The sequence below is a fragment of the Tubulanus polymorphus genome, chromosome 3, assembly GCF_964204645.1.
Source record: "Tubulanus polymorphus chromosome 3, tnTubPoly1.2, whole genome shotgun sequence".
Classification (NCBI taxonomy): domain Eukaryota; kingdom Metazoa; phylum Nemertea; class Palaeonemertea; order Tubulaniformes; family Tubulanidae; genus Tubulanus; species Tubulanus polymorphus.
The window spans coordinates 18,443,400-18,457,372 of NC_134027.1; the positions used below are offsets into that span (position 1 = coordinate 18,443,400).

Below are 13,973 nucleotides of genomic sequence, written 5' to 3' on the forward strand. Positions count from 1 at the left end.
CTTTCGTCGATTGAACCAATTTGAAAAAATCGTTAGAACAAAGTTTAATCAAATTTTTTTGTCCAAACGGAAGGTTTTTCGTTCGAACAATCGTTCGAATGAACAGAATCATTTTAACTTCAACAGAATTTTCTTGTCAGAACATTAAGTTTTTTCGTTCGAACAAGTATATTGTAAAAAGTTTTTTCTCCGAACCAAAAGTATTAAGTACTTCGTTCAATCGAACAGAATGGTTTTCATTCAAACATTCTTTCGAAAAAAATTTTTTTCGCTCAACCAAATTTTTTTGCCGGGACAAAAAGTTTTTAATTTCAACAATAACATAGCTTTCTTTCGAACACATTTTTTGTCAGAATGAAGAAAAGATTTGGTTCAAACAAAAAGCGTATTGTTCGATCAAACAAATTGTTTTCATTCGAACAAGATTTCTGCCGGTTGGTCTCCTTACCGGCGGCAATGAAATGCTGTCGGTGAATTTGTTTCTATTATTGCCATAGGTGATATAAATAACCCGCGGCACACCTGGTTCACAATATAGGTCAGCCGTCAATCACCTGCAGTTCTTGACGCTGCATTATAAAATATAAATTAGCGCTGCCACTTGACCTATTTATCTAACTTCAGTCAGAGCTCCATCCAGATTTACTGATAAACAATGCGCAGCATACATCTATAAGAAATACAGGCGGTGTCAGCAGTGAGCCGCGCGTGTGTCTGTGTATACCGTATTTTCCGGTGTACAAGTCGACTTGGTGTATAAGTCGAGGTCAAATTTTCAGTTTAAAAAGTTGTACTAAGGCTATAGTCGGTGTATAAGTCGAGATCCTGTCATCATGTGTTTACATATGTCACTCCATTCTCATAGTAGTTGAGAGTCTTTACCACTGTTTGTAATTAAACATTGGGATCTGTTGTTTCTGATAGTAAATTACCGGATGAGTGCTCATTGATTGTATCCACGTGTTGAATGTATTGTATATACATTGAATGCTGCGTGCCTGTAGTCTAGTATTAGACTGCTGTGTATTGATTATTGGCACGCTGCCACAGCAGCGCAGCTATATAAAGTGCTTTACAGTTATACACGCGCGCGCTTTTCTTTCTCATTTGATTTTTAATATCAGTTAATTTTGAACCATTTCCAAACTATAAGAAACTATTTTACTATTTTATCCTAAATTCTAATTGGTATGCGTGTGTAGCCTAACATAAATGAATATTCCATTTCATCATGGCAACCTTGAACTCTTAAACATCGCCAGTTTAAACGATATTGAAAGTGTATTCGGTGCATAAGTCGACCTACGTTTTTTGGACATGATTTTTGGTCTCGAAAAACTCGACTTATACACCGGAAAATACGGTATAGGTTTCAATAATCGCATGTATAGAATAGTCACGGCGATGAATAAACACATCGGCTCGGCGACTATTGTGCTTAGGGTTTTTCAGCCTCCTACATCCTCAATTAAGACAAACGAATTGACAAATCAGTGAATTAAATTATCTGACGAAGGGTAATTGGGCGAGTTTCATGAGATCTAGCTTATGTATTTTTAGGCTAAAAACTGTCATCGGCTTAAATTCAGTATTGCATTATCCCCTTCAAATTTGTTTAGTTTGGAATGGTTTTATCTTTTATTAGCCCACTTGGGACTTTAGTCCCAGCGGGCTATTGCGTTCACTTTTCGTCCGTCCGTCCGTCCGTAGACGGAATCCAGTTATTTTGGGAAGTTTTGAAGACGCTTCAATGTAATGTCTTGATATTTGGGTTACACATGTATCTAACCTAGACACATCTTCAGCCCAAAAACTGGCCCTGTCAGATGCAAGATGGCTGACTGGCAGCCATTGTTGATCGCCAAAATCAACACTTTTTACACATTTTTTAACTTTTTGAGGGAAATTTTGAAGACGCTTTAATCAATTAGCTTGATCTTTCGGACGTATGTGAATCCCCCCAGGGCCCATCAGCATAACAAAAATTGGGTCGATCGGACTCAAGATGACCGTCCTAAGACCTTTTTTAGTGCCCAAAAATGTCAATTTCGGCCCGAAATTCTGAGTCCTGTAGCTCCCTACTGGTTTGCCATTTCTCATTGCTATTTGTGATGGGTATTCTTTGAAAAGGGATGTTTTACACCTAAGACAGGTATTTTTGATCATCCATTTATGACGCAATTGGCGGCCATCTTGGTGTCATCAGTACTCATTCATAGGTGGGAAAAAGTTTTTCCTCATTATATTGATACCTAAGTGTATTTTATTACCACAATCAATTAGAAACTTGTAGCTCATAACATGTTTTACGATTGTGGTGAGTTTTAAGGTCATTGGTTTTTGTATATGGCCACCAGGGGGCGTTGAATAATGCAATTTCTTAGTATTTCTATATTATATTCGTATCAATGCATATTTTGTAACCACAATCAATTGTAAAGTTGTAGCTCATGACATCATCTATGATTGTGGCAAGTTTTAAGGCATTAGTTATTCTATATGGTCACCAGGGGGCGTTGAATAGTAGAATAGCTTAGTATTTCCTAATTAGATTGGTACCTAGGCATATTTTGTTACCGCGATCAATTGCAAAGTTGTATTTCATGACATGTACTACGATTGTGGTGAGTTTTAAGGTCATTGGGTTTTGAATATGGTCACCAGGGGGCGTTGAATAGTAGAATAACTTAGTATTGTCCATATTAAATTGGTTACGAGGCATATTTTGTTATGACAATCAATTACAAAATCGTAGATGCTGACATGTTCTATGATTGTGGTGAGTTTCAAGGTCATTGGTTTTTGTAATTGGTCACCAGGGGGCGTTGAATATTGAAATTGTTAGATTGTTAAACATTTGGAACCACTTCAAGTGGGCATGGTGTCCCTGGACCCCTAGTTAGTTTTATGATTTATTACTAGGCCTACCCCTAATTTGTATCACATCTTAATAAAATAAGTATCTTTGTTGTTCTTGATTCTCTCATTCTTTCTTTTTAATCAATAACTGACATTGTATTATAGAAGTACCCCTAGCATGCCTTTAATGGTTTTTAGTTTGTAACTCTTTTATTCCTTTTATTCTACCCCTAAGTAAGATTAGTTTGTCAGTCTGGACAAGACTGTATATATCATTATTTCATCACAACATATTAGTATTACTGAAGTTGTTATAGTCAGCACATCATCATAGCTCTGCCATCTGCAAAGCAACGAAAAATTGACTTGAATCAACGGAATAACTTGTCGAATTTCTTTGCATTGTCAAAAACAACAAGAGATCAGCAAAATACGGTTAATTTGACGATTGAATCACCAACGCTTTCATCTTTGACGTATGAATCTTCAGCTGCTCCGGATACGTCTATTTCAGTTCCAGTGGTCAAAAACTGGAAAAATCTGGTCAAAACATCTACGGTCGTTAAGTGGAAACTTAACTGTATTGGATATTCCGCAAACGCATATATTATGATATGATGTGATGACTTACCTACCAATGAGTGACTAATCCATAATGTATCCCTACTGTAAATATGTGTTATATATATATGCAATATTCGTAAAAGTGACAATTTTGTTCTGTGGTCTTTCAATCTATTTAGTATTTGAATCCAATTTGATTATTTGATAAGATGCTGTTTTAATATTATCATAATCATAATCTTATTTTTAGTATATAAGTTAAGAATAAGATGTGTATTTCTTTTCTATTTTGTGTATATTTAAACTCTGATATCTTTAATAAAATTCTCCTGTACATTTATTCTGTGTCACATTTTTTGCCGTGGGTTTTTCGATTTACGGAGGCAAATTGGGATTCTAAAATGCTGATGGTCTTTGGTGAAATGCTCTTGCTCCAGGTCTGATTTTCCCAAATTCGAGGCCTGACATTACAACATGCAACCATGAAAGTTGCAAGTTATACTGACTGAGGTCAACGAGGAGTCAGAACCGCCATCAAGATAAATTTCGTTCCAGTGAGTTAAGTGTCAGTCACAGAGGCATTTGCGATGCAAAGCCTGAGAAACAAGTGAAATTCAAAAGATTTCAGAAGTTCATATTTTTATTTTCTTTTATTTAGAATGTAAAATTGTATGTTCCCTAAAAGAATTGTAAATAAAGATTTACTCAGCAAAGTTTGTTGCTTTTTAGAGCATTTTATATTTGCACTCGTTATTTCAATTTATGAAATGACATCATCTTTTATTGTATCGTGATTGTAACCAAAAGCGAAGGCTGGTCTGTCCTATATGATGTTATTGACATAAGTAACGAGACGAGTAGTACTGTATAGGTTAACTATTTATTTGACGCACGAGCTTTCGCTTCTAATGAATAAAAGCTTCATCAGGTGAATGAGTCATTAAACCTGGTTAACACGGCTACTCTACGGATGTTATTGACAGTCTACTGTACACGCTTTTGGACATACCACTTTGATGTGTGGAACACCCAAAAAGAAATTTAAAAAAGAAATTCCTACCTACCTTTAAAATCTTACAAGTTGGACCAGAAAATTAGACTTTATTATTTTATGCCTTTGTTTGATATCATTGTTGGATCATTGGGCATGGTTTCCCTGGACCCCTAGTTAGTATTTTCATAATGTTCTATAATTTCCAACTTTGAACTAAGTAGGTTTCCCTCTAAATTTCCTTTCTTATTAGCATAAGAAGCCATATCAAACACTGTATGAAGTTTAGATTAGGGCAATGTCTGGGTACATTGCAAGTATGTGGCTATGGTGCTCAAAGGGTTAAGTTTTGTATCGGTAAACATCTACACTAGGAAGATTTATCTTTGCTTTCTGGCACTTTGCTAATTGTAATTCAGTTATTGAGTTTTTGTTTTTTGTTTTTATAGAATGTAATAGAAATATGGAGTATGGTAAACCATATGATATCGTTACCAGTATTAACAGCATCTGATCTCATCAGTGAGCGAAACAGTAAGAAAATACAGATGATATTTGTGAATCAGGCAAGAAAATATCTGGAAGAGAGGTAATTACAATAACTCATTGAAAGATGCACTCCTATCCACTCGTTTCGCTATTGGCTCTAGGCACAACATATCAAAAATACTATGGGAACTAGCTCATGGTAATTTCGGAGTTCGCTTTGGAGCCTGAGCCCAAAAAGTGTTGTCGCCTATAGCTTGTTCTGCATATCAATTATCAAGGTCTGGGAACTCATCAATTTTTTCGATCCAAAAAAAATTGATAATTTGGGCGTTTAAAATGATGTTTTGGACACTGTTATCGTACTAATGACAACATATAAATGTTTGATACATTGTAGCTTGCATTTATGAGCATCTAAAACCTGCCTTCATTAAAACATTTATAAATCAATAGCTACATATTATAAAAATGCATGGATGCACGTGATTTACGAGATGGTAATGCTTGAAAACTTGGATTTCACTAAGTTTCAATATGACATTTAAGTGGTGAACAATCTACACGTAAATAATCGTTGCAAATTGACAAATTTACACACTTCTTAGAGGCCAAAAATATCAAAATTATGACAGAAAATGTAGGTTTATAGAGTTAAAAGTCATTGATCTTGATTCCCCAGACCTCCCTGATAAATGATTTGCATAAATGAAAATCTTTTGGTAGGGGGCACTAAAGTGCAATGGTGCCAAATAATTGCTATTCAAATGAATGTGCCCTTCTAGGAAAATCTGTGACGATCAATAATATGCTGACAAAGATAACATGTATATCAGCTTAAAATCTGTTTCCATTCCACAAACGTTTGTATAGGCGTAAAAAATCCTGACCAGGGGCGGAGCTTAACCGTATTAGCCATATTGTCCAATACGGTCTAGTATTTGAAGTGCCCTTTCGAAATTTTTCCAGCAACTTTTTAGCCCACTTGGGACTTTAGTCCCAGCGGGCTATTGCGTTCACTTTTCGTCCGTCGTCCGTCCGTCCGTAGACGGAATCCAGTTATTTTGGGAAGTTTTGAAGACGCTTCAAGGTAATGTCTTGATATTTGGGTTGCACATGTATCTACCCAAGACACATCTTCAGCCCAAAAAATGGCCCTGTCAGAATCAAGATGGCCGACTGGCAGCCATTGTTGTTCGCCAAAATCAGCACTTTTTACACATTTTTGAACTTATTGAGGGAAATTTTGAAGACTAACATAACAAAAATTGGGTCGATCGGACTTAAGATGGCCGTCCTATGACCTTTTTAGTGCCCAAAAATGTTAATATTGGCCCGAATTCTGAGTCCTGTAGCTTCCTACTGGTTTACCATTTCTCATTGCAATTTGTGATGGGTATTCTTTGGAAAGGGATGTTTTATACCTGAGACAGGTATTTTTCATCAGCCAATTATGACGCAATTGGCGGCCATGTTGGTGTCACCAGTACTCATTCGTAAGTGGGAAAAAGTTTTTCCCACATTATATTGATACCTAAGCGTATTTTGTAACCACAATCATTTAGAAAGTTGTAGCTCATAACGTGTTCTATGATTGTAGTGAGTTTCAAGGTCATTGGATTTTGTATATGGCCACCAGGGGGCGTTGAATAATGCAATATCTCAGCATTTCTATATTATATTCGTACCTATGCATATTTTGTAACCACAATCAATTGGAAAGTTGTAGCTCATGACATCATCTACTATTGTTGCGAGTTTTAAGGACATTGGTTATTCTATATGGTCACCAGGGAGCGTTGAATAGTAGAATAACTTAATATTTCCTTATTATATTGGTACCTAGGCATATTTTGTTACCATGATCAATTGCAAAGTTGTAGTTCATGACATGTTCTATGAATGTGGTAAGTTTCAAGGTCATTGGGTTTTGAATATGGTCACCAGGGGGCGCTAAATAGTAGAATAACTTAGTTTTTCCATATTAAATTGGTAACGAGGCATATTTTGTTATCACAATCAATTACAAAATCGTAGCTGCTGACATGTTCTATGATTGTTGTGAGTTTCAAGGTTTCGCATTGGTTTTTGTATATGGTCACCAGGGGGCGTTGAATATTGAAATTGTTAGATTGTTGAGCATTTGGAACCACTTCCCAAGTGGGCATGGTGTCCCTGGACCCCTAGTTTTAAAGGCATATACATATGTTTCACCAGCCGCTCGCTTATTTACCATGTCCGCTGATGATCATATTTGATTTTTAAAGGCAGAGGCACAGTTTTGAACTGTTATCAAGGGGCACCTGTGGTTTGGAAGTGGGCACTCACACACAGAGGTGGTAGAAGAAAGGGGCGCCATTTGCAGAAATTTAAACTGAAGGGGCATGCTGACATTGTTTTGCCTAGTGTCTAAGAATATAGGGGTACATATGGTTAGGATTAGGGCACATGCCATATAGATAAAGATGAAGACATGAATTTTGCAGATTTCAAACACTGAAGGGGCACTAGCCCTATTCTACTTAATTTTCTAGGGGCACTTTTCAAGATTATCAAGGCTCTTGAATTTTTTAAGAAAAAGGATTGAACTGGGCATTTTGCAGCTTCATTTTTAGCCCACTTTTGTCCCAATGGACTATTGCGTCCACTTCTAAAGAGTCCATGATCAGTCAGTGTGCCCTAAAATTTCCTTCCAATACTGTCTAACCCGAACCATGGATCTGCCCCTGCTGACACCCCCTGTCCAGGAATACGTCAGGTATTCGACGTCTACGGCAGTGCTATGGCCGGTAGGCAAGTGCGGATCCAGGGGGTAGCACCTGGGGCACGTGCTACCCTCTAGGTTTTCAGTTGGTCCCTAAAATCATTCCCGTCAAAAATTTGGTACCACCTGAGGACGTCGAAAGGCTCCTATATATATATCTTTCTTTGGTTGAAACAAGCTCAAATCCTTGGAAATCTCATCTGCGGGGGTTTATTTTTGGAAAGAGGACGAGTAAAACGACAACAACTAAATTTCTGTTGACTACGAGAAGACTGTTTTTAATGGCTGACCGGAAAATGAGTACATATACAGAATACGCATGCGTAGAGCTGAAGCCTGTCGGGAAAACTAGTAAAACGAAAACTGACACCCGAAATATCTGAAATATTCCCGACAAAAACATGTACTTTTACGGTTTTAAAATTCTTGTAATTTTCTTTATCTTATCATTGCGTTGGTTTACGACAATTTGAAAAGCACTCTGCATGAAGATTTATATTTTTTCTGTTCATTTAGAATTTTAATATTTTTGTAACACTTTTCTGTAAAAGGAATTCTGCATTGAATTGAATTAACTGGTTCACTGTCTCTTCAGAAATGCCATTTAACTTTATCGGATGATGGTAGTGGATTGTCATTTGAAGGAAATGCAACTTATTTTTGCTGTTTGTATTTATTATTTTATTTAAATATCTCCACCTGAAGTGAAGTCACAATATTAAGTGGCCAATTGGCAGAGACTGAGTTAGTCATGATTTTTCCATAAGCTGTGTATTTTTCTATACAGAAAAATTCAACCTAATGTTCATAAGTAATCTAGCAATTATCAACACATGATAGATTCCAAAAGACACCACAATATTCAAATAACACCCATCTAAAAGCTGGCACTAACTTCGTCCATGTCTATAAAACCATAAAGTCCCCAGAATGTAACATTCCATGTTATGATGTAAGACAAAATTGATCGCCTAGCTCTTTAAGTGATCAGCTCAAAGTTCAATTAATTCTACTACAAAAAAACAAAACCATTAAGCTTTCAGTACAACCATCTCGGCAAGCCCATTTTTATGGACTTACGCTTTGGCGAAGTCCATATTGCTATAGCATATGAAACTTTCTTCATGTGGTACAAAATCCCGTACAAAATAACTTCCAAACGAGGCTCTGTTTCTCTTTGGAACTTTCCAAACATTCAATGCAGTAATAGAATCCCTAACTCTATTGAATTTCATAGGAATCCGTTACTTATTTATTAATTTAGATATTTTCTATTCATTTATTGTTGGAACTTTATTTCGTTTCGGAAGAACACATGCCCTTTTACGTATATTGATGCTTCACACACAAGTGCGGTACATATATTCACTGCTATGTGGTGTATTGATCTGTGAATGTATATAAAAAGCACGCCTAGTTTTCCTGGAAACTGCAAATGATTCAATTGCCAGGGTTCACCGCGGGCGGCCGTGAAAAGCAGTGAATTTTATAGAAGGGCATTAGAATTGGGAAAGGGGGAAGTGAGATATTATTCAATTTACGAAATAAATTGTCTAACAAACTTCTCACACAGTGTATGAAATAAATAGAACGTGAATTTGTCTATTTGAGTCAGTGGGGAAACCCACTACCATGTATATTCATGACAAATCATCATGGAGTTGTGTGTGATGGAGATCGTATCAGTAGACAGTTTTTCATGAAAACCTCTTGATTCAATCAAGGGGGGCATTCTTGGGCTTTTTTGATCACTTGGAGCACGGATTCTCTGAAATTCTGCCACAAACTTCATGCAGAAGATAGGTATGCTTCTCCATTCATAATTTGAAAAAAGACATTTTTATCTTGATATTTTCCATCCTTGATTTCGATCTAATTGTAAATTTGTCAGTTTTCACCCATCATTTGATTTCAATCCAATAGTTTTCACTCTTTTTCATGTGTTCTGCGTAATAGAGTTCCGATATTTAATTTTGATGCTGATTAAACATACGCTCATGTAAATTTAGGAAAGTCCATATTAAGAATTTCGTTTCTAGTTAGAATTTCTTTTTGTTTCATTGTATTTCAAGAAATGACAAGTAATCATCTGATTGATAATGAAATATTTAATTTATGCCTCACATAGTACATCCTAGAAATTTGAATGGAAGTAGAATGCCTTGTATGGAAATTTCTTAGAAATCGAATGATGGTCAAATTCCTAACTGTTAGACCTCACAAACTTGTGAATGACTGTCAAATGCCTAACTTATGAAATATATAGGAACTCGAATGCCTGGAGAGGGGTTGTCTGGATTTTTCTAAACGCCCGCATTAGACACTTGAATGATTCAATATACATACAACTAATTGGACTGATGCTAAGGGCAGTCAATACATTCAACAGGTATCTTAATTGGAAATTTATACACTACACACTACATATCACGGCGCTCACCGTATTTGTGATGATCCTCAATCAATCTGAGATACATGAATGGCTGATAGACGAAGTTTATAATAACGCTGATTTATTGATAATCAGTGCAGTCATTTAATCTGAAAAATATGCGGGTGCTGATTTTTGCAGACAGAACTTACTTGTTACGCAAAGAAATCCTTTCGCACAAAAAATGCATAATCCTACTTATTTATACGACTTGTAGGATGAAAATTGGGTTACTAAATTTCCATTACAAAATCCAACATACCATTCCAACTTTCAAGCCCCTTTGGTTTTAGAATAATTTCATAAACTGAGATTTATACTATTTAGTTTCAACTGCATATGTTCAATTATGTAAGTATTTCATTTCCAAAAATGCTAAGAATATTCTTAATTTTCAGTTACAAGAAATTTATTCAGACAACTTTATCTGGTAGTTTACAACAAGCTAAACTTGGTGGAATTCCTGGAACTTATCATCTTGTTAGAGCATTCTTGAATGTCAAGCATCCTGCTACAACTCCTGGATTAGAGGTAATTGAAGATTTATTGGATTATTTTCTTTCTATTTCTAAACGAACTTAGTGTAACATGATGTATTTTGTTGAAGGAGGGACTTGTTGATGGACATCCTCTATGGGCAGTGCTTTATTATTGTTTAAGATGTGGCGATCTTAAAGCAGCGATGAATGTAGTTACTCCCCAACATCTAGGAGATGTGTATCCATTCTTAGAGGAATATATTAACAGCGATGAAAACAGGTGAATTTTACAGTATGGTGATTTAATTAACATCATGTCTGACTTGATACATTGCTGTGCCTTCACGCAATGACACTTTGTTTTACTACATGTACTGCATGTATGCCTCAATTACTATAGTCAATATGCAGTAGTCAATGACAATCCTGTTTGCTCTGGTCAGACATGACTAGTATTCAGTGGCAATGGTGATGCAATAACAATTAACGATCTTATGATGTAGTGAAAACCTGTGGAACAAGGGTTAAGATATGAGCATTTTTGTGTTGAATCCTGAGATTAAGGAACTGGAAAATACAAAAATGCACGAGAAATATGCATATGACTATAGGCCTGTTCCAGTTAGTATCAGCCTGACGATGATCTCTAGGGTGAGATCGAAACGTCGTGTCTTTTATTTTTGATTGAATAAATAAATTCTGGTTTTTAAATTCTTTTAATCTGTAAATAGTGGGATTTTATCTTATTATCCGTTCACCACGTTTGAGTGTGGTTATCGTTCTGTTCCAGTTATTGTATTTTTACCTTCATGACGTAGTCATGTAGGTTATAAGATGATAGTGAGTCGATGACGTCATTTTCATGTCGCCACTAATAACTTGTTGGTGGGAGTTCAGAGGTAGATTTGTCAAACGAATAAATACTTAAATCTTATTAATGCAAGGTGTGAAATTTTGCTTTTTTAAAATATTTCCCTAAATTATTAGAAAATGCCGATAGTAACACCGTGGGAAAGTTTTTATCGTTGAATGGGCGAATCACGGCGTGCACGGAGTGCACCTGTGATAAGGCGGAAATAGTTCCATGTGAAGGAAAAAGGTTTTAATGATTAGACGTTCAGAGGTGGTTTATCAACTTTTTTGCATCTATAGTGCTGCTATTTTCCCAATCAACTTGCTAGATTTCGATCGTTTCTCATAAGTCAACACTTGTAATTCAAGTGTGATTTTGATGTGTGTAGAGATACATCGTGACTAGCGTATTGAATGGCGGCGCCATGTTTAAGCTGCGCATCGATCTTTGAATAGTGGAATTATAGGGTGGAATTATCTTGATTGTATCCATACGAAGTTTATTAAAGGTTAGTGTCAACAAATGGTCCATTACAGTCCCTCTAATTATGTGGAGAGATGCTCTTAACCGGCAAAACCGTGGTCTGTTTCGTGTAATCGTCGGCCTCTACTTTTAGAGCCCACTTGGGACTTGACTTTTGTAAATTTTTTGATAATCAAATGATACTTTTGTTTTATGTAGATTAAGCCCTAACAGTGAGAGTCAGTTAAAACTACAATATCGGCGCTCTATACGTAACAGCACTGATCCCTATAAACGAGCTGTATACTCTATAATAGGATGTGCTGATCCTAATGATAGTCACCATGAAATAGCTGAAAAAATTGATGACTATCTGTGGATCAAATTATCTCAAATCGGTTACGACGATAGTGAATCATCTGATAGAATGACCTTGAACCAATTACAGAAATTATTGTTAGAAGAATATGGTAAGTTAGTCGAAAATTCTGTTGAATAAATGTCAATCATATTTGTCAATGAATTTGTGAATACCTTTATATATTCCATCAGGGGAGAACCATTTTAATGCGAATCAACAACCAATGGTATATTTCCAAGTATTGTTGTTAACGGCACAATTTGAAGCTGCTCTGGCGTTTTTATCAAGATTCGATCGTTTGAGGTGTCATGCAGTTCACATAGCTTTGGCTTTATATGAGGTTAACTTATTAGCTTTACCTCAAACTACACAAGGTCAACTTTGTAAGTTCATTCTTAAACCTCAGCTTAATCACCTGCAATACATTTAATCTTAAATGATTCATTTCAGCTTCTCAGTTTTGTGATCTGCTACTTCATGGGTAGGATAGTAACCACTTTTGGGTTGAGACGCTAAGAATTCATAGGGCATCTTATCCTATCTTCCAAGGGTGTGAAAGAAAAGCCAGCCAGATGCATGACTCCCCAGATGTCTTGGTCTGTGAGAGGCCCACTCTACAATGACTGCTTGACTCTTGCCAAATGATAGTATGGGCACAAATTACATTCCATACTTCCAGCAAAGTATCTAAAGAGAACGTAATATAACCTACGGAACAAGGGTGGCAGAGACATCTCACTTTTTGGCAGACCTTATCTTACACCTGAACTATTGAGAGCACAGGACCGTTGGTCCTCTAGTATAAAAAATAAATTCTGCCCACCCACATTGATATAATAAGCATACCGTCATCTTTTTATCATTTTTGGTTTACCTTTGTCAGCAGTATGAGGTTGGCATTGAGCCAATTCATGTAAAATCGTGGTACGTTTTTTCAGGGTTCGTAGCGATCCTGGAAAGTGCTTAATAGTGCTTGAATCACAAAATGCGTTTTCAAGGCCTTGAAAATGCTTGAATTTTCAAAATTTCAGTAAATTGGAAGTCCTTGAATTTTTAATGTTGTCCAAATTTTCTCAATTAGTTTGTTGTATTGACTTCAATACGCCCTTGCACTGCCAACCACGTGTGAGAGTGCTGTGACTCTGTACTGTCAGCGTGCTATAGACTCATATACACTGCTGACTTGTGTATATATACAGTACAAATGTATTAGGCACGTGGCTCACTGCTGACAATGCGTATACAAATCTATTAGTAGACACGTGGCCGGCACTACCGCTATCGCGCGCCGCGTATATACAAATGCCGTTGTGATGAAATAAACAAACAAAATATCTCAAAATAATTCTAAATAGATCATTGGTAGTAAATAATGTCCTCAAATTAATATAAAGACCGTTCTTGATTTTGACGATCTTTGGAGCATTAACTATCAAAAAGTGATTTTTTATGTCAGGGTATCCCGAGCTGATCATGATTAAGCGTTAAGCTGTTATCATTTAGACGTTTAAGCCGGTCATCGAAATTTGTTGGATTCAAAATTAGATAGGCCAGTATGGGAAAGTGCCATTTCTCTGACGCCTGGTTGGTGCATGAATCATACAAAAGTTGGATTCAACGCAGACCAATTTCAACAGAAGCTAGGTGCAAGATATGCGCCAAAACCATTGACATACCTTCGATGGGAGAAGCGGCTCTAAAGAGTCACGCGGTTTCAAGAAAA

The 13,973-nt window shown here is 36.4% G+C and overlaps 1 protein-coding gene across 4 annotated transcripts in view; it reads left to right on the forward strand.

Moving 5' to 3' along the window:
* The window catches only part of LOC141901106 (nuclear pore complex protein Nup93-like), an 84,342-nt gene that overhangs the window by 36,990 nt on the left and 33,379 nt on the right, over window positions 1–13,973 (forward strand). For all 4 annotated transcript variants that reach the window (XM_074788185.1, XM_074788186.1, XM_074788187.1 and 1 more), the window contains exons 8-12: window positions 4,864–5,003; window positions 10,494–10,626; window positions 10,703–10,854; window positions 12,109–12,359; window positions 12,442–12,633. In XM_074788185.1, coding sequence (XP_074644286.1) covers window positions 4,864–5,003; window positions 10,494–10,626; window positions 10,703–10,854; window positions 12,109–12,359; window positions 12,442–12,633 — 868 coding nt within the window. The remainder of the gene's footprint in view (window positions 1–4,863; window positions 5,004–10,493; window positions 10,627–10,702; window positions 10,855–12,108; window positions 12,360–12,441; window positions 12,634–13,973) is intronic.